General features: G+C 40.1%; 1 protein-coding gene across 3 annotated transcripts in view; it reads left to right on the forward strand.

The window, feature by feature from the left end:
• The window catches only part of WRAP53 (WD repeat containing antisense to TP53), a gene marked incomplete in the record, with an annotated part of 785404 nt that overhangs the window by 52061 nt on the left and 713660 nt on the right, over nucleotides 1-19683 (forward strand). For all 3 annotated transcript variants that reach the window (XM_044090178.1, XM_044090177.1, XM_044090176.1), the window contains 1 exon segment: nucleotides 14863-14961. In XM_044090178.1, the coding sequence (XP_043946113.1) occupies nucleotides 14863-14961 (99 nt within the window).

Consider the following 19683-nt stretch of genomic DNA (forward strand, 5'->3'; position numbering starts at 1 on the left):
CTTCAGCCATTCCCATGGTACCAATGGCAAAACTCCACATGTGGAAATTCCAGTGGTTCCTCAGATCAGTGTGGATCCAGCACTCTCATACACTAGAATACAAAGTCCCCTCATTCCTTTACTAAAGAGGGAACTGCTCTGCTGGATCAACAGATGGATCCAAGTCAAGGACTATCCCTGCATCCTCTCACCCCAATCCTAGAACTCTACACAGATAATTGGACGTGGGCTGGGGAGTGGCCTTGGGCAAATTCACAGTGTAGGGAATTTGGTCTCCCTCCCAACAACGGAGCACATCAACATCAGGGAAATGCGAGCATTGCTACTAGCTCTACAAGCATTTTGCCCAGGCCCTCTACACCTGTTCACAGACATGATAGTTCTCTTGTATGTATAACAAGAAGGGTGGACCAAATCTGGTATGTAGAACAAGCAGGGGTTGACCAAATCCCATCTCCTTTGCAGGTTGGCTATTCTGGTATGGGAATTCTTTGCCCGGTACCAAATGACTAGTCAGGCCATGTACATGCCCTCAAATGGAAATCTTGTGGCAGACTCCATAAGCAGGTCTCTGATTCATTCTCACAAATGGGTGCTTCTTAAGGATGTGTTCCTAGACATAGTCCACCAATGGGGTATTTCTCAAATAGACTTATTTGCCTCCCCCCTGAACAAATAACTTCCAAAATTTTGTGCCAGAGTCCCAAGTCCACTGGTTTGGAAAATGGACACCCTCTCCTTTTCTTGGAAGCGGATGTTTCTGTAGGCATTCCCTCCCCTTCCTCTGGTAGTAAAGGTCCTGTTCAAGATTTGACAGGACCACCCAAAAATCTTGCTGGTGACTCCCTTTTGGCCAAGACCGCACTGGTTCCCCCTCTTTCTGCATTTAACCAAGGGCCATCACCACAAGTTGCCCCACAGAGTGGACCTACTAACACAGAACAAAGGATCCCTGATATACCCACATCTTTCAACACTACAGCTGACATTCACTACGAACTGAGTGAAGGAGCAGGCAGCCAGCTCGAAATTTAAACCATATAAACTAAAACAAAAAGCCAGCAACCCAAAGCTATACAAGAACTGTAAACTTTTAATAAACACAAATAAAAAATACACACAAAAAGGATGAGCGCTTTCGTTCCAAATCTTGGTGCTTCATCATATCTAAAGTCAAACAAATAAACATCCAAATTTAAATACTAAAAAGTTATCGCCTTAAACCACATGATCTTAAAATAGGTTTTAAAGGGACAAACTCATTCAGTCCCTTACCTCTTGTAGCTTGAAGCAATAGAATCCATTTAGCCTCGAACCTTTCAGTAGTGGTTCTACGATCACCACCCCTTACATTGGATACACAAATTTCCAGGACAAAAAATTTAAAGTTGTGTGAATGTCCTTTAGCCACATGTTTACCCAAAGCATTCTTAACATTACATCTACTCATGCTGTAAATATGCTCTCTAATTCTCTCTCTCAAACAATGATTCATTTTTCCTACATAGTAACTATGACAAACATCATAGCATGCATAATAAACATTCTCTGTGCTACAGTCAGCATAAAAATCAAACTTGTACTGTCGTCCTGTGACTGGTTGCATCAAATAATCACCTTCCTTAACATACTTACAAACATTGCATCCACCTCACATAGCCACACCACATTAAGACCTAATCTGGATTAATTGCTGACTACAAGAAAGAGGTTTATAACGTAGCGTTCTCCTACCAGAGTTAAAATTCTTAAAACCTTGGTTGATCACCAAAAACTTCTCTGCATTTGGCATCTGATACAAGTATCTTCCAATGTCTTTTGATAATATCACATATATGATTTACATTCATAGAATGTCCTTTGATAATATCACATATATGATTTACATTGATAGAATAAGTCAAACTCATCCTTAAGCCATCGGTACTGATATCCCTCTCAGTGGTATAGTCACTATTACCATTATTAAAGAATGACTTGGCTGTAGTTTGTCGACAAGACAACGCTGCATTCTGTGTCTGAATAATCTCAGAATCACAGTAACCTTTTTGATGAAATTCATTAGATAGAACATCAAATGGAAGAGTACATCTCACCGTTTCTGTTTTGTAACCTTGCATTTCTAAAAAATTGGCTTCTCATAAGATTCTTCTTCAAATGCTTAGGCTGCATACTTTGAGCATGTAATAAGTTTTTTTCTTACATTCTTTCTTGTATATCGCTGTTTCACTACCACTAACAGTTTTCCGTACGTAAACATCCAAAAAATCAATTCCAACTGAAGAATGCTTAAAAGTATATTTCAGAAAACCAGTGGTGCTATGCAAATACTTAATAAAACCATGTAGAGATTCAGTAGATCCAGCCCAAATAGACATCATCCACAAACTGAATAGTACAAAATCAAATCATGATAGCTGTTCATATCATTAAAAACAAATTCAGATTCCCATTGTGCCAGCGCCATGTTTGTGGAACTGTTCGCACACATGGCAACACCATCCTTCTGAACATATTTCTCTGCAAAAGAAAAAAATGTTACTCATAAGAATAACGTCTCACTAAAAGCATATCAAGTATACTTGATCAGATGTATATTTAGAATTATTACTCAAAAATAATCTAACAAACTCGATCCCTACATCATTAGGGATGACCGTAAACAGACACTATATCCATGATAACAAATAAATAATCATCAAAGTTATTAACTTCAGCCCAATGAGCGAAACTTGTCAAAAAATGTTTAGTATCCTGAAAAATGATACCTACTTTTATCAACAACTGGACGAAGCTGCTTATCTACATATATAGATAGGGGTTCCATAACCCATCCCCTCCCTGTAACTATCGGCCGCATAGGGGGATTTTATAACATTTTATGGATCTTGGGAAGCCCATATATCACTGGTATAAGAGGATGTTCAACCAGGAAATAATTATATAATGCTCTATCAATGACGGCTTCCATCAGCAAGTCATGTACATGTTTGTGTACATTTATAATAATCTTAGCGTCTGACCTTACACATTCAAAATATGTAGAAGCATCATCCAACATATTTAACATAATGTTAACCTACTGTGTAGTATCCATTATAACAGTCCCTCCCTTTGTATCTGCTGGATGTATGTAGAGGTGCTCGCATGCAGCCAATTCATTCAAAACCTTAGTTTGCTCATTACTCGTGTTATAAAAGCATTTCTTCATTGTATTATTAAACAGATCATAAATGTCATCCTGACATACTTGAGTGAACATCTACAGGGGGAGGGTTCACAGTGACATAACTACTAGGTTTTCTGAACATTTACTCAGAACTATTCAAGCCACTGTAAGCTAACTTCAAAGAAATGTTACAAATAACCTGAAATCCAGCAGGACATCCTGCAAAGTGGAACCTCTAGCCGGTGTAAAAGACAAACTGATACTCAGTACCTCATGTTGTTCATCAGTTAATGCTACTGAAGAGAGATTTACAATCAAATTTTCGGTACTTTCCTCCTAACTGCAAAGCCTAACTACAGCTGACATTGTGGGTGATAGGATTCTAATCCCCTTCAGACACCTTTCCTCAGAGGACATGCTCAGGGTTTTGCAGGAGGCCAGCAAACCCAATACCAGAAAATCTTATGTTTCTAAGTGGAAAAGATTTTCAGTCTTGTCTCTCTCTAACAACCAAGACCCACTGACGGTGGGAATCCCAGTGGTTCTGTCTTACATGTGTGAATTGCTCTCTGCTGGCTTGGCTTATTCATCTGTCAAAGCACAAGTCTGCTGCTTCTGCTTGTCTTCCTCCATCTCCCTCTCTAATGTTCAAATTTGAGGTAAAACAATTCCTTATGGGTGACCTTCACATTAGGCCTCCCAGGAAGCATATTCCTCCTCCTTGGGACCTTAATTCTGTTTTAGAAAAATTTATCCTGGCCCCCTTTGAGCCCGCATCTTCGGCCTTCCTCAACTGTTTTATTATTGGCCTTGACTTCAGCCAGAAGGATGTTGGAGCTACAAGCCCTTATGGTGGTGCCCCTTTCTTGGCCTTTCATAAGGACAGGGTATCTTTGAGAAAAAATCCTTCCTTTATGCCAAAAGTGGTTTGAGTTATCCCGTAACCAGTCCATTAAATTGCCTACCTTCTTCTTTTCTCCCCAAAACCACAGCAAGAAAGTACTACACTCCTTAGATGTACACAGACAACTTAGGTTTTACCTCGACAAGACTAAAGCAATCAGGAAATCTGATCAGCTCTTTGTGAGCTTTCATCTCAGGGCTTTGGGTTTACCCATTTCCAAGCAGATTGTTTCTTGGATTTCAAAGACTATTTGCCTTTGTTTCACACTCCATGAAAAGAGCCTCTCTTTACCCATGAAGGCCCACTGTACTAGGGCTGTCTTCTTCTAAGGCATTCTTCGAGGGCTTAGATAACAGCACCATCCTTGAAGCAGCCACCTGGTCTTTTCTTCTCATCTTTACCAAACACTATAAACTGGATGGCATCTCTAGATCCAGAGCTGGATTTGCTAAAGCCATCTTACATGATTTCATTGAGAGCTCATATGCTCCACCCTCCTCTCTTCCTTCTTGAGTTTTGGCACTCTCCCTCAGGTTAAGAATACTGCAGCAAGTGAATAGAAGGACATAGTTGTGTAAAATCTTACCATAACCATAGCTGTCCTTCTCTTCACTGCTGCAGTATTCTATCCAGCACTTCCCCCATGGTCTATTGTTTTGCTTGGATGTACTGACCTTTTATATCCTTAGGCTGGCATTCCTCCTGGGGCATCTAGTTCTGAGGATGGTACGTGCGTACATCGCTTTTATGGCTTACGTCTGACTGCACCCTGTGTGCGACGTCCCACATACCGAACAGCAGTATAAGACTTTTTTCTATACTGGCCGACGTCAGGTCACCTTCAGGAGGGAGATATCCCTCAGGTTAAGAATACTGCAGCAGTGAAGAGAAGGACATCTATGGTTATGGTAAAATTTTACACAACTTTTCCTTCTCCCTTCTTGTGCATCTGGCCAGAGTAGATTTATTCACACAGGACAAGGGATCCCTAATCCACCTCAGTGTTCAAGGTCTGCATCTGGCTGTATGGATGATAGATTTTTAATCCCACACTGATGGCATGCAGCAAATGTTAAATGAAGCAAGAAAACCTGCTTACTAGGAAATTGTTCTTGGCCAAATTGAAGATTTTCTTCTTGGTGCCATAACAGAGAGCAAGAGTCATCTCGAGCAGGTGCTTCTCTGGGTCTTCAGTACCTCTATGAATTGCTCAAATCAGGCCTTACTGATATTTTATAAGGTGGCACGTTTCAACTATTTTTGATTGTCTGCCTTTGAATTCCCCCTTTTCTTAGTTCATGTTGCACATTTTTGAAAGGAGTTTTAACACATTAAATTACCTTGAAAACAAGTGACACCTCCTGGGAGTCTTAACTTTTTCTATCCTTTTAAAGCTGCAGCCAGTACCTTAGAACTTCTTGCATGGAATGCTGTTTTGCTTATTTCTCTCACTTTTGCTAAGTGGATATTTAAATTATAGGTTTGATGTTGACTCATTTGTTTATTATTCAAAAAGATGGGATGAGTCTTATAACCAGCCCTTTAATGCCAGAGATTGTTTTGAATTTGCATTAAACCTGATCATTCATCTTCCTAATTTTTCATTGAACCCAAAACCTGGTGAAAGAATTCTTAATACTTAAGATCTTCCACAGATAAGTTTTTTACCTGGACTGGACTAGAAAATCTGATTAACTTTTGGTTTCCTTTGATAGTAAAAGAAGAGAGCATTGAGTATCAAAACAAACTACATTAATTGCCTGTCACAGGAGATTACATTTTACTAATGAAAGTATGGCAGAAGCCCCCCCCCCCCTTCAGAGAATGTCAACGTTCACTCTACCAGAGCTGTGATTACTTCTGAGGCTTTTTAGAAATGGGTGGAGTCTCCATCTATTCTAGAGGCAGTTACTGGGTCCTCATAGCATACTATCACTAGGCATTACAAGCTAGACTCAGTTTACAGAACCTAAAGCACGATTTGCCAAGGTTGTTTTACAGGATTTCTAGACTCTGGCCTTCTCCATTCCCCTTTTTTCCTGAGCATTGGCAATTGTCCTATATAGTTATGACCGCTACAACACTGATCTAATGAAGAACATTGTACAGCTGTGTAAGTTAACTTATAACAGTAGAACATTGAGAAAATCACTGTTGCTGTATTAGCACCCATCCTCCTTATGTTCTTTCACTGACTGGAGTGAGGATCACTTCTCTGTTCTTCATTCTCTCTGCTGCAGTAGCCTTTGACTGTTTGTGTTGTATCCTGCCCAGGATACAACAATCAGTCTTCAAAAATCTCTGGCTTCTTCCTATACCTACAGTCTGACTGCTGATTGGCTAGCCCTTAGTAGCAGTCAGAATGTAGATAACTTCAGTGCTGTCTTGCAGCCTGGTGGGAAAACAGCCTTGGGGCTTCACAGGAGCAGCAACTAGTCACAGACGTAATTTCTGGCGAGTAAGTCCACACAGGGGAACCCTTCCAGACAGAAAATATTTCCTTTTTAAATATTGTGATGTGTATTTTTTTATTTTCTGGAGAATACTGACAGTTGAATTACTTTCAGAAGTTTCTTGTCAGATACTGCTATTTTTAGAATGTAACAACTTCTTGAATGCTGCGACTGCTTTTATGACAATGTACTGCTTTTGAGAGATTTTAAAAGTGTAAGGTTTTAAAGATTGGAACGGTTGTATGTATTTCAAATGGTGTTTTGGTGCATATGTATGACAACTGTCATTTTGTTATTTTACTGTTTGCTACATTTTGCTTGAAGCTGTTTTATTCAAGCATCAGGAAGTGTATTTCATGGCTAGAAATGTATTTTGTTTGCTACCTGTGTACACTTGACAACTTATCTTCAGTGCACTTTCTGTGAAAGAGACCGAGTTTTGACAGGTTTTGTGTACTGTTTGTACTTTTTACTTTTTTATTTTGAGGGACTGTGTAGCCTGTAGTGGTGGTGCTGTGGTAACGTTGTCGCCTCACAGTAAGATGCTGTCCGGTTCGATTCTCAGCTAGAGCGTCTTCTGCTTGGAGACATGCGTGAATGGGCGTACCTTCGTTGAAGGTTGTGCATCAGGGCTGATAACTCTGCACGTAAAAATCAACTACCAATCATTAGCGGACCGGAGTTCTGCTGTGGCGACCCCTAACCGGGAAAAGCCGAAAGACACAAATTTTGAGGGACTGTGTGAGTGGAGCCATTTGCTTTTACTTTTGAATTTTGAGGAAATGTGTGAGGAAGTGTAACTGTGTGTGTGGTTGTGTGTGTGCGCTGCTTGTGAATGTTTGTTTGACATCTTACCTTTTGACTCTTCAAGCAGCACTTACCAACAGTCAGGCTTCTTCCTCTGCTGCAGCCGTTTCTTCCCCAGCTGTACCTGAAAAGAAAAAAAAAATGGAATTAAGAACCCTTGCTCAGACAGTGCCCAAAACAAACATAAAAAAAAAAAACAAACAGGGCTGTTAGATCTCCGACAAGGACCAATTCAAGGCAAAGCATGCTTACACTCCTAAGTACCCAAGCCAGGTGCAAAAAATTAAATATAAAGAAGTGTGTAATATTAAGCAGTCTCATCCAAACGGTTCTAAAATGGACTTCTTCAGAACAATGAAACACATAGTAAAAAAAAAAAAATACCAAATAAATAAGAAATAAGATAAAAGATCAGTTTAGCTGCACACAGTTCTTTGCATTACCCTTTGAGATAGCTACAGCTCCTATGGTGTTTACAAAATGTCTCGCTCCATGATTAGCTTATTGCAGTCTGCCAGGCCTTCACATTTTCCCTTATTCATATGACTTACTGCTCTTTAAAGTCTCTTTTGTCAGATGGCAGAAGCACTTGACAGGGTTTCTTCACTCCTCACCAGTCTGTGCTTCCAGATTGTTGTTGTATCTTTTGGCTTTTCCCGGTTAGGGGTCGCCACAGTGGAACTCCGGTCCGCTAATGATTAGCAGTAGATTTTTACGTACTGAGTTGCCAGCCCTGAAGCACAACCTTCAATGAAGGTATGCCCATTCACACATGTCTTCACACAGAAGACGCTTTAGCTGAGAATCGAACAGGACAACGTCTTACTGTGAGGCGACAACGCTACCGCAGCACAGATTAATGTTCAAAAATCCTCCTTGACAGGATTGTGCTTTTAGACTGCCTTCTAGGTATGTCTCTTCAAAGTCATTCCTAACACAAAAAATGGTGAATTTGGAGAACATTAGGAAAGTTTTCAGATACAATCAGTCTGAGATTTCAGCCAGAGAATATCTCCGCATTCTAGGGTTCATGGCTTCCGAGATTTTCATGATTCCTCATGCTAAGTTATATGTGAGAAAATTTCCTTTTTTTTTTTTTAAGAAATTGGACCAACATTCTCAACTTCTGGGATTTTTAGATTCCAGTTTTTGGTTTTATGAAAACTGAATCGGTGGAAGCAATTAGACGCTTTCTGGCTACTTGGAGAGCAGTTTCTTAATTTCTATGGGAGTAAAGATGCAAGTCCTTGATCAATCAACTTCAGCTGACTGCGTGGATGATTCATTTCTAATGCCTTTTAGGCACTGTTCTCGTGATTTTGTGCAGCAGGTACTGAAGGAAGCAAGAATTCCTGCTTCTCATTAACAAGTGGATAAGATTTTCTCATTGTTGACTTGCCTGTAAATCAGGGCCCTATCTGGAATTATTTCCTCTGGTTCTCGACTTTTGTATGAGTTACTGTCCTGTGTCCTGTTTAGTCCTTTGCCAATGGGTATTTATCAGCCATTTCTGTCTGTGGATAGTTTTCTTCATTTTAGACTTTGATTAAGCTGCTCTACAAATATTTTTTCTTTTGACATGTTGGATCACCAGTTATTCCGGGGGGGGGGGGGGGCACAGTGGCACAGCGGCACAGCAGATAGTGTTGTCACCTCACAGTAATAGGTTCCCCGGTTTGATTCTCGGCTGGGGTGCGCTCTGATGATTACATAGAGGAATCATGTTTGGGAACCGTCCTTAAGTGACAGTCAGTGGGTCATGGGTCAGATTTCTCTCTCTCTTCACCTTCTACTTGTTCTCTTTATGTTTTGCAGTTTTTCACACAATGCTAATAAAATTGTTTTGTTAGCCAGGTAAAACTGAACACAACTTGAAAATGTTATGGCAATAAAAGACAAAAGTTCACTAACCTTGGCTGTCTGCCCAGATGTTACATTCTCTAAACAGTTTATAAAACTTTACAAAATCTTGTATGAAAGTTGACAGCTATGACTGACTATATCGGTTATTGTACTTTAATTTGTCTTCTGCCTCTAGAACTTTCTTGCCTTTGTATAATTTTTTTTGTCTTAAAGTAACCCAAGATCATTTTTTTTTATCATGGGTCATACCCAGTATTAATCAGTATCACTGTGTTCTTTTGAACATTGGTATTTATTTCTGAAAAATTGTATGACCTGAGGCAAAATTGATTCTAGTGTAACTGTTACTTTTACAGCACATATTTTAATACAAAGAATAGCAGATTCGACTGAATATCAGTAATGAGGACGTTTTTTTGTCCCCTCCCCACCACAGTGATAGTTGATTCCCCATCCCGTATTGGTCTGTTTGTTCATTTCCTTCCTTCTGTCCACATGCAGTCATGCCAGCTGAGAGCCAAGGCCACATCCAGCAGGTGTTAAATCACTTGGGATTTCTATATACACCTAACTTAATCCCCCATTAGCTGCCAGCTAACCAAAGCCCAGTACAGTTGCGTTTCCACATGTTCACTGTACTGTGCTTCAGTGTGATGCACTCCTTGGCTGGGCTTGCACCCATGCATCATACTGTTATGCGCCGAGTAAATTCTTGAGGTCTTACCTGATGTGCTTCTCCAGTGGAACCTGAACCATTCTCCACCTCTAAGATGGAAGAGCTGACATTGGCCATTCATAGTAATCCCTGTCCAGCTGCTTCCTCCAGTTTCCTTGCTGCTAATAGAATATGTGTTTTATGGGGCATACTTATGTTTCATTTATGCCATGGAGCAAGCCATTAAGTCAACATTTTAATGTCTATTTTGTACTTGCCAATGCTGAGCATTTTAAGGTAAGGTCAGTTTATATGGATAATTATATCACAAAAACAGTGCTTCATTGTTAAAATCTCCCTGGGTCTGTGGTCTGGTCACTGTTGGTCTGGAGTGTATGGCTAAGAAAGGTACAAGACAAACCAGTTCACTTACAGTTAACAAGTGCCTTTTAGGCAAGGTCTCAAAAACAAAATTGCCAGTCATAACAAAGTAAGGGTTATGCTGCTAAACGCTAGGAGCTTAAACCAAAAACTGCATACCCTGGAAGCACTTTTATCACTGGAAGATGTAGATGTCTGTGCAGTCACAGAAACCTGGTTCAAGGCCTCTGAGAAGTACCTTTGCCTTGCAAGGCTACAATGCCTTCCACATCTTCAGATCACAAAACCGACATGTGCTAACCGTAGGAAACTATTTATATGTCAATATTAGAGATAAATTCCCCTCCCGACTAGTTAGACAGGACAACTCCATGGAGTTACTCTTAAGTTCAGATTACTGTGGGTAAGACCCCCATTCAAGTCCTAGCTAGTTATAGATCTCCCTCCATGGATCATGACTCGCACGAGGCCTACTTGACCAAACTGGAGTCCATCAAAATATTACCAAACACAGTCAATCCAAATATTGCCACACACTTTGGTCATGGGGGATTTCAGTTATCCCACTATCAACTGGGAAACCTACTCTAGCCCTAACTCAGTAGCGCAAAAGTTCCTTGACTTTAACTCAAATGCCCTGGAATAAATTGCTCAAACCCCAACAAGAGGAACAAACATACTAGCTCTGGTCCTCACTAACATAACAAATAGATGTACCACAGCAACTGTCGAACTTTCAGTTAAATCAGACCACAAATCAGTTGCCTTCGAACTGGCGATAACACCAGAACTCACAAAGAGTCAAGTCGGACTAAAAAACTTCAAGGCAAACTACACCCTCCTACAGGAAGGGATAAATGCATTCCAAACCCCACCCCCATCTGGAAGTGGTGCTTACACTAAAGCCCTGTACAATCACTTGTATAAGTATATAGACTCGGCTGTTCCAGAGAGAATTAAATCCAGAGCCCCAGGTAAAAATGAGCTGCCCTGGTGGACATCAAGCATCAATAAATGCAAAAAGCTGCTGTCTAGGAAAACTAAGGCAAGGCCCCAACAATGGAAAAGTACCCTCCTCAGCCTCAACAGGCAAGTAAGACAACATGTCAAATACTCTAAGGGTAATTTTGAGAAAAACTCAGCAGTCACAGTCAAGGATAAACATAAGGCCTTTTACAGCTATGTACACAGCCTAAAAGGTAGGACCCAAGCATGTGCCGAACTAGTAACGAACAGTATCACGCGCACACTGATCCCACAGAGATAGCAAACCTGCTGGTGGGCAGATTTGGTGAAAATTTCACTTCCTTATCCCATCCAAACTTATCACAAACCTTGCCCCCAACTTCCTCTCACCCTACATATCTGAAGAGCAGGTCATTAAGGCCTTGTCTAAGGCAAAAAACACAGTTTCTATGAGACCAGACAGCATCTCAGGCTGTCTTCAAAACAAACTAAAACATAAGCTAACATCACCATTAAGTACCCTATTCTGTCACAGCCTAACCACAGTTATATTTCTGGAGAACAGCGAGTTATTCCCCTCTACAAAGGTGGCTTGGCAACAGACCCAGGGAAATATAGACCCTTAAGTTTGACCAGCCTCATCTGTAAGGCCATGAACGTTATAAATAAAGACATAGGCGACCTCCAAACCCTAGGTCCGACCCAATTCGTTTCATCAAGGGCAGATCTTGCTTGTTAAATCTGGTGGATTTCTTCAAAAATGTGACCAGGGCCACTGATGAGGGCAAATCTGTGCACACAGCATACTTCGACTTCGCCAAGACCTTTGATATAATCCCACACTGTCATTACCGATAAACTTGGCAAACTGAATGTAAACCCCTTTGTAGTAAGATGGGTTGCTAACTGGCTCACAAACTGGTCACACACTATCAAAGTGGGTAATTCCACATCAACCAGCAGACCTGTCACCAGCAGGGTGCCACAAGGGTCAGTGCTGAGCCCCCTATTGTTTGGTATATACTTCTCAAAAGTTCAGGCCAAAAGTAAGGGGCTGTGGCTGACCATGTTTGCGGACAAGTGCAAACTGGTTGCAGTTATTAAATCCCCAAATAATGTCAGTATACTTCAGGAGGGTCTTACACAGACCGATGACTGGTGTCCTAGTCACGGTCTCAAACTAAATGCAAAGAAATGCATCATAATTTGCTTCAGTAAAAACAATGCCCCTTCACTCTTTAACAACAATACTCTTATGTACCTATGAGGTAAGGGATCAGAAGTAGATTGCGACCTTAACTTTGACCACCATGTGTATACAGTAGTAAGGAAGGCCTTCTACTTGGCATACTTAATTAGCAAAGGCATTGCCTCTAGAGCAAAGAAGGTTGTAACCCCCTCTATACTCATCACAAATCAGGCCCATAATGGAGCATAATGCCCCTTTGGGCATGTACCACACAAAGCAGCTGCAGCAATTGGAGAGACCCCAGAGGTTTCTAACAAAGAAGGTCAAGGGACTCCAGCATGTGCCTTACACAAACCGACTAAAGTCCCTGTCACTATACTCAGTATCATATGGACGACTTAGGAGAGACTTGTGCCTGACTTGCAGAGCAATCTCCGACCCAAATCTAATGATTTTGTTGCACATCCGTAAACCAAATGGGACTAGAGTTACCTGTTCCAGGAACCTAAATATGGCCTGCGACTTGAATAGGATGTGATGGAGAAACAGATTTGTCTCACAGCAACTGCCATGTGTTTGGAATAGGCTGCCAAATCATGTGAAGTAGAGCATCTCTATGACATTGTTCAAAAGGACCCTGGATGAGTGGATGGGGCACCATAAATTCATAATGGGGATAGTGCCCAGAATCCTCCTGGATATGGGCAGTCATTATTAAATACAATCCAGGGTATTGACTAGAGTATGTATGGTATTACATTGAGAAGAAATGGCTAGGCTTGAAATGACCTCCGGGTCAATAGACTAGTAACCTCCTATGATCCTATTAAGCTTTTGACCTCTGAAATTATGATCACTTCTTCCTGTTGGCATAGGCTTTGTCATTTAGTATACTTATTATTTCCTCCCACAGAAATCTTAATTCTAAAACTAATGCACAGTTTTGGTCAACATTACACCAAGTATTTTATGTTAAGCATTGGTGGTTGATGATGCATTTGTAGCTATTGCTGTGACTGATGGTTTGGATATTTGTGCAGCCTTGAATACATTCAGCTGGGATTTATTTTAATGCTTTAGGGCAGTGTCTAATGATATAAGACAGTTGGGCAACATCTGGCACCAGTGCTGAACAGCAGCACTCAAGCACATTTTGCTTGGCACTTCTCTGTGCACCAGCAGAGGGAAGTGTCTTGATCTCTGCATCGCAGGCTTGCATTTTAACTGTTATGACTGGATTTCTACCAGATATGAGCAGACGTATTGACTCTTAATTAATGTAAAACTGTTGTAGTTAAAATATGTGAGCTTATTCCCTGGCTTTGCAGCACAAAGGGATAAAGCCCTGACTGCAGCTCAGATGACTTAAGACTGATTAGTGACTTAGGAAGCCAGAAAAGCCCGGAAGGGGGGGGTGAGAGATGTGTAATTTGCATCGAGACACTTGTCTGGCAGGAAGGGTTGTGGTGGCTCCTCTTACTACGGTTACCAGTATTCCAGGAGAGTGGAATAGGCCACACCCCTGAGAAAAGGCCTGGGATATGGGTCTGTCCAAACCGATGCCGTAGCCCTTGTGGAGGCATGTCAGGAAGCAGGCATGCCTCTGCATCGGGGCACAGGCAATCCCTCTGTGGTGGTGTAGAACCCACATCACCACCAGGAGTGGGTTGGGAAGCAGTAATAAAAATTTCGTAATGGCTGTCAGGCTAATGGCTCTACAATCTACTCTTACCCCACTGTGAGTGAAAGAGCTGGTAACACCTCTTGCAGGTAGTAGGGTCATAATATTACACATACTCACACTCACACAAGTATCACAAATATCACTTTATCCCCATATTTGTCTGCTTGCCAGTTGAGCATCTTATGAGAGTACAAACAGTGATTTTTTGGTACTTCTCAAAGTTGGCTTCTATTCACTTTCATGGCTCCGAATTCAGTGAGCTGTCACTGTCTTGAAGAAGTTTGTTACTAACAGATAAAATATAAACTGAGTTAATATGGAACCAGTATTTTAAGTGTAATTTGCAGTTTGTCCCCCACCTAAGTGCCAGATAAGTTTGTAGTAGTACATAAGTAGTTTCAACACATGTAATCCCTAGTTTGAAATGTTCATCATTGTATATATAGGTGCTTTAATTTTGCATCTGCTTTATCAGCTAGTTGACTTGAATCTTTTAAGGTAATTATAACAGCCTTAACCAGACTTGGGCTGCAAGTTCAGAAACATCCCCGTCTGTACATTGAATTGCATCTTTTTCTCTTCTGCATGTGAATTGTTAACACCAGAGGAAATTGTGCTCTCTACTTTTGGTGGTAGAAGGAGACGGTAAGCCTGCTCAGTTTGCCCTTTATTCTGCACTTATTTTCATAGAGCTTGATGTGAAAATGTAAGGGAGTACTGTATTATCAGCTTAATATACTGCTTCTTTGTTGGCCTTCAGTCCCCCTATGCTCACGTTCTCTAATTTTCAGTTCTTTAGGATACGACTTTACCCATGTTCCTCAGTTACTGACTGGAGCCTGGGCAGAGTACTCCGGCATCGCAGAAAACTTCCTAAAAGGCTCCAAGTGGTAAGTCTCCTTGTGTTGATTTGTTGCACATGTAAGAAGATTCTGCACAGGGTTTAAAAAATGGAAAATCACTAATTATGGAAACTTTTTATAGCATTGAATGGCCCAGTTGCAGCTGGCCATGTGCAAAGATAGATGCAATACATAATTATGTACCCAGTAGTTTGTATCTTGATGTGTATGTCAGTTTCTTTATATACCAGCAGAAGGGGAGAGTGTTTGGAGATGACATTTTTTTCCTGTGGGAGGGTGGCATCTTTATTCAAGTTACAAGTACTGTAAATATTCCTATGGATAGTAATAGCAAGAGCAGTAGGAGTAGTAATGACGTATGGGAGTTTGGCTAGTTGATGTCTGCCTCTACCTGTCTGACAGTCCCTAATGTAAGTTGGCTTCTCTGCGACACTGGGATGCACTGTCGTGTTCTGCAGAACAGTCATTCAGTGCCATAGTTAGTTCATTATTGCCTCGGGAGTATCCTGTGTTTTAAGAATGTCCATGGTTTCTTAGTCTGGTCTCAGCTGCCAATCTGCAGCTTCTGAAATTGTTCTAAGCGATATACCCACAAAGTCTCTTTTTTTAATGATAAAAGTTCCAAGGGATATGTTTTCCATGTCTGAGTGTCGATCTTGCAGTCCTGAAAAGCTTTCACATTTGTGATCTTCAGGTACTGTATAAAGAGTTCCTTTCTCTGTGTTTATTTTGTTTTGAAAAGCCCTACCCCTCTGCAAGCTTCCAGATTTTCTCACGTTTTGCTAGAGATGAAAATCAACCAAAACGAAAAAATCTTCTGTACAACAGGCTGGCATACAATTCTTTTATTGTCCAACAAGTTTTCAAATGAGCGCTTTTGTCTGCTCAAGGCAGACTTCATCAGATAATAAAATCACTGGTGCATTAGATTTTTATATATAAAATCAACTAGATAATTATTCAATTAACATCAATCAATTAAAAAACCTTAAAGTTGCATCTTCCCTCATTTTTCCTCTAATATTATACTACACTTGAAATAGCTAGAACCATATAAGATTTGTATGCAACCTTTTAACATAAAATAAAACAGGAATGTCTTGTTAAAATATAAAATAAATTGAAGTAGTATTTTAAATACCAGTAAAAAATAATAATCTTGTTATTGAAAGGTTTTAAATATTATTAATCCCTTTCTAAACATATGTGTACTCATTGAAGTAAATGTCTCCCTTGTTGATGTAATAACTGTACTAAATGTATTAAAATACAACAAATGCACAGTTGGTGCAAACAGAACTAATACATAACCCTTGTATAATGGTATATCCATCAGATTGGTATGATCTAAATGTTGAATTAATGGGAAATGCCTCAGACAGCTTCTGCCCTACCCAGTAAAATAGCCTTTATATTAATGTATTCATTTAGGCCAGGTCCAAAATTGGACCTTAGTCTCAGTTGCCATCTTATTTCCTTTTGTAATAAGAGGTTTTTAGTGTCACCTCCCCTAGTATTTCTACTAACCAATTCAAGAATACCAAACTTAAAATCTGGGGTAGAGTTGCAGACCATAGTGTGTTTGTAAAGGGCACTAGTTTCTTTCTTAGTTTTAATGTCATTCTTATGCTCGTAGACTCTGTCCTTTAGTGCCCTCTCTGTTTTGCCCACATAGTATGAAGGACAATTAGAGCAAGTGGCCAAATAAACCAACATCCTGGTCTGACAATTACCCCTGCAAAATCTGACTCGGCTACCCAAACCATTGTTCAAGATGATACTTTCAGCTTGGTTGATGTGTGCACACTGCCTACATCTACCACAAGGGTTTGTTCCTCTGATGTTTCTCCATGGTGTTACCCCTCTTTCCAAAATTTTTTTGAAATTCATACCTGCCTTGTGTAGGAATAGAGGTTTATTCCCAGCTACTTCACGAATATCACTGTTAGTTTTCAAAACTGACCAATTATTCTGCATTATTTTAATAAATTGTTCAGAAAAATTGTTATGTTCAATTATACAAGCCCCTAAAAAAATCCCTGGTATCTTCAGTTGTTTTTACATTAGTTGTTAAATGCTGACCCAGCAATGGCTTGTATCTGTTACCCCATCCCTTATAAACTTCGTTCAAAGTTTCCCCCAACATTTCCTTCGGGTATCCTCTTTCAATGAATTTTTCTCCCAAAAAAATAAATTCATTCAATAAATCGTCAAACTCTGATGTCATCCTGGCTACCCTCACCGCCTGTCCTTTGACAATACTTCTTTTTTGATGGTAAGGATGTTGACTGTCAAAGTGCAGGTAGCTATTACACCATGTTTGTTTCCTAAAAATCTGTGACTTAAAACCATCCGCTGTTTTACTGAGTGTGATATCCAAGTAACTGATGCTTTTACTTTCCACCTGGTGTGTAAAAGATAGAAAAGTGGTAGAGTTATTGATGTGTTCTATAAAACCCTCAAGTTTTTCCACTGTGCCTTCCCAAATAACAAATATGTCATCCAAAAACCTCAAATAGGTTTTTATATGACCCACAAACTGGCTTTGAAAAATGTACCTACTTTCCCATTCTTAATAGGACAAGGTTGGCATAAATGGGGGCACAGGCTGCCCCCATGGCAACCCCACTCACCTGTTTATAATTTGCTAGGAAAACTCATTAGAAGCAGGATGTCTTGCCTCCCAAGAACAGTTATAGAAAGGAATATTGCCTCAAAAAATAGTTAATTGACAGAAAGAGAAGAAATGAAATTAAGGAACGGAAAAACATTTAATTGCATGATAGATCAGTGGATTCCCTAACTGGTGAAATGGCTTCCCAGGGCACTCCACCCCCCCACCCCAGACCTGACAGCTGTCAACATGTCCTACCTTGCCTTGTGCCATGTGACAGGTGCACCAGATGCAGAGATTGCATTTACCAAGTGACAGACTCTGATGGCTGGCTAAAAGTAGTGACTCCGTCATGTAGAAAATAATTACCATTTCTTGTTCTCATTATTAACAGTACCTGTTTCATTTCCAGATCTGTGGGTCATGGTCACTGCAAATTCCCTTCCCTCTAAGTTATGAATGAGTTGATGAAGAAACTACTAAGGCTCTCCATCTCACGACTTCTGTTTTGGGGAAACCATCAGTCTTGTGAAGGAGCATTTTCAAAAATGAATTGGTACAAATGTTTTGAGGAAAAATGAGATACCTAATAAACATATTTATTAAATTATCACTTGTGACATGCATTTATATAGATGAAAACAAACCATGTTGATATATAATTTTCTTGCAAACATTGTATATCACAAGCCCTAATGACAGAATTGTAGTTGCAAACATTATATATATCACAATTTTGTCCAGTCTTTGTCAGACATTACATAGCTCATTCAGTTCCTGCCTTCTTTTAAACCTCATTCCTCCTCTGCATGAATTGTTCCCACAATTCCCATTTTTCCTATGTAATTTGCTGCTAACCACTTTTTAGAGATCCAGATTCCAGTTGTTTTATCTCAGTTACTATAGTCACTACTAGTAAAGTTGGTTAGAATTTGATTTCCATTTTTTAGTAATGGCTTTTTTGGCAGCCACCATAATTAGGCTCAACAAGGCCTTACTTTGTCTGTCTAGGCAATTCCAATTCTGTATCATAGCTCAAAAAATAATTTTCTTAGTTACACCAATTTGCTCACCCAGTATATCTGACTGAACAGTCTGCAGAGAATGGTTCAAGTCTGCCAGCTCATTACAGTCCCAGAAAATATGTTCTCAGTTATTTCTTTCTTCCCCATCACGCTTCCAACATTTAATGTCACCCTGAGGAAAAAAATCTTTGGAGTCTACTTGAGGTATAAAAATATCTATGTAAACACTTCCAAGCAAAGATCATAAATCTTCTAGACTTAATTGCATATTTGGGAGATATACATATATCCCTCCATTGTTTCCTTCTGAATTGCATATCCATCCTCTCTTCCCAATCTGTCTAACCTCTTCTGATTGATTCGTACGATTGTCATGCAATATTTTGTATGCTCTAATTATTCCTTTTTAAACAGCAACTTCTGTTCTAGATTCTGCTAAAACTCTACACCTTGACTTTCCTGTATTGAGCATAAATGCGCTGCTGTATTGCAGCTGCAATACAGCAGTGCATTTATTCTCAATAAACTGGTTTACATATCTAAAGATGTACTTATAGTAACTTCTTTGGAGCCAGAGACTCTGCTCTGAGAATTGCAGCAGATTCTGTTCTGTCCCCGTGGCCATCCACTTATTCAGCTGTAGTTGCCCTCAAAGCTACCAAGGATTCTAAGTTATCTTTAGGTCTAAATACATTTCCAAATATTAGCAAGAGTAAGGTGCTAGGGAGTTTGGGGGAGGAGCATTTTCATATTGTTTAATGTACCTTCAGCACAGGTTTGTGGAAGTGTTATTGTCTAAAGAAGGCATTGTGGGTCTCTGCAATGATGCCGATGGCATGCTCCCCTGCTTGAGGCATGGTTATACTGCAGCAAATGCCCTGATTGCTGTAATACTGATGAGGGCATAAAGTATCCTGATGGTTGCCTGAGTGACTGTCTTCCTCAGGGCAGTTTTCACCTTAATCAGGTTAAATTTCTAGGAAAGGGAACAAATGCATTGTGGCCAGTTTTAGGCAAACATAATCCATTATTTGTAGACATGACTGGGAATTTAGCAACTTCCAGATGAAGAGCAGTTCCTTAATGCACCCCCACCCAATTGGACTTGCC

The sequence above is a fragment of the Protopterus annectens genome, chromosome 12.part0 (genome assembly GCF_019279795.1).
Source record: "Protopterus annectens isolate FY-2018-M chromosome 12.part0, PAN1.0, whole genome shotgun sequence".
NCBI lineage: Eukaryota > Metazoa > Chordata > Ceratodontiformes > Protopteridae > Protopterus > Protopterus annectens.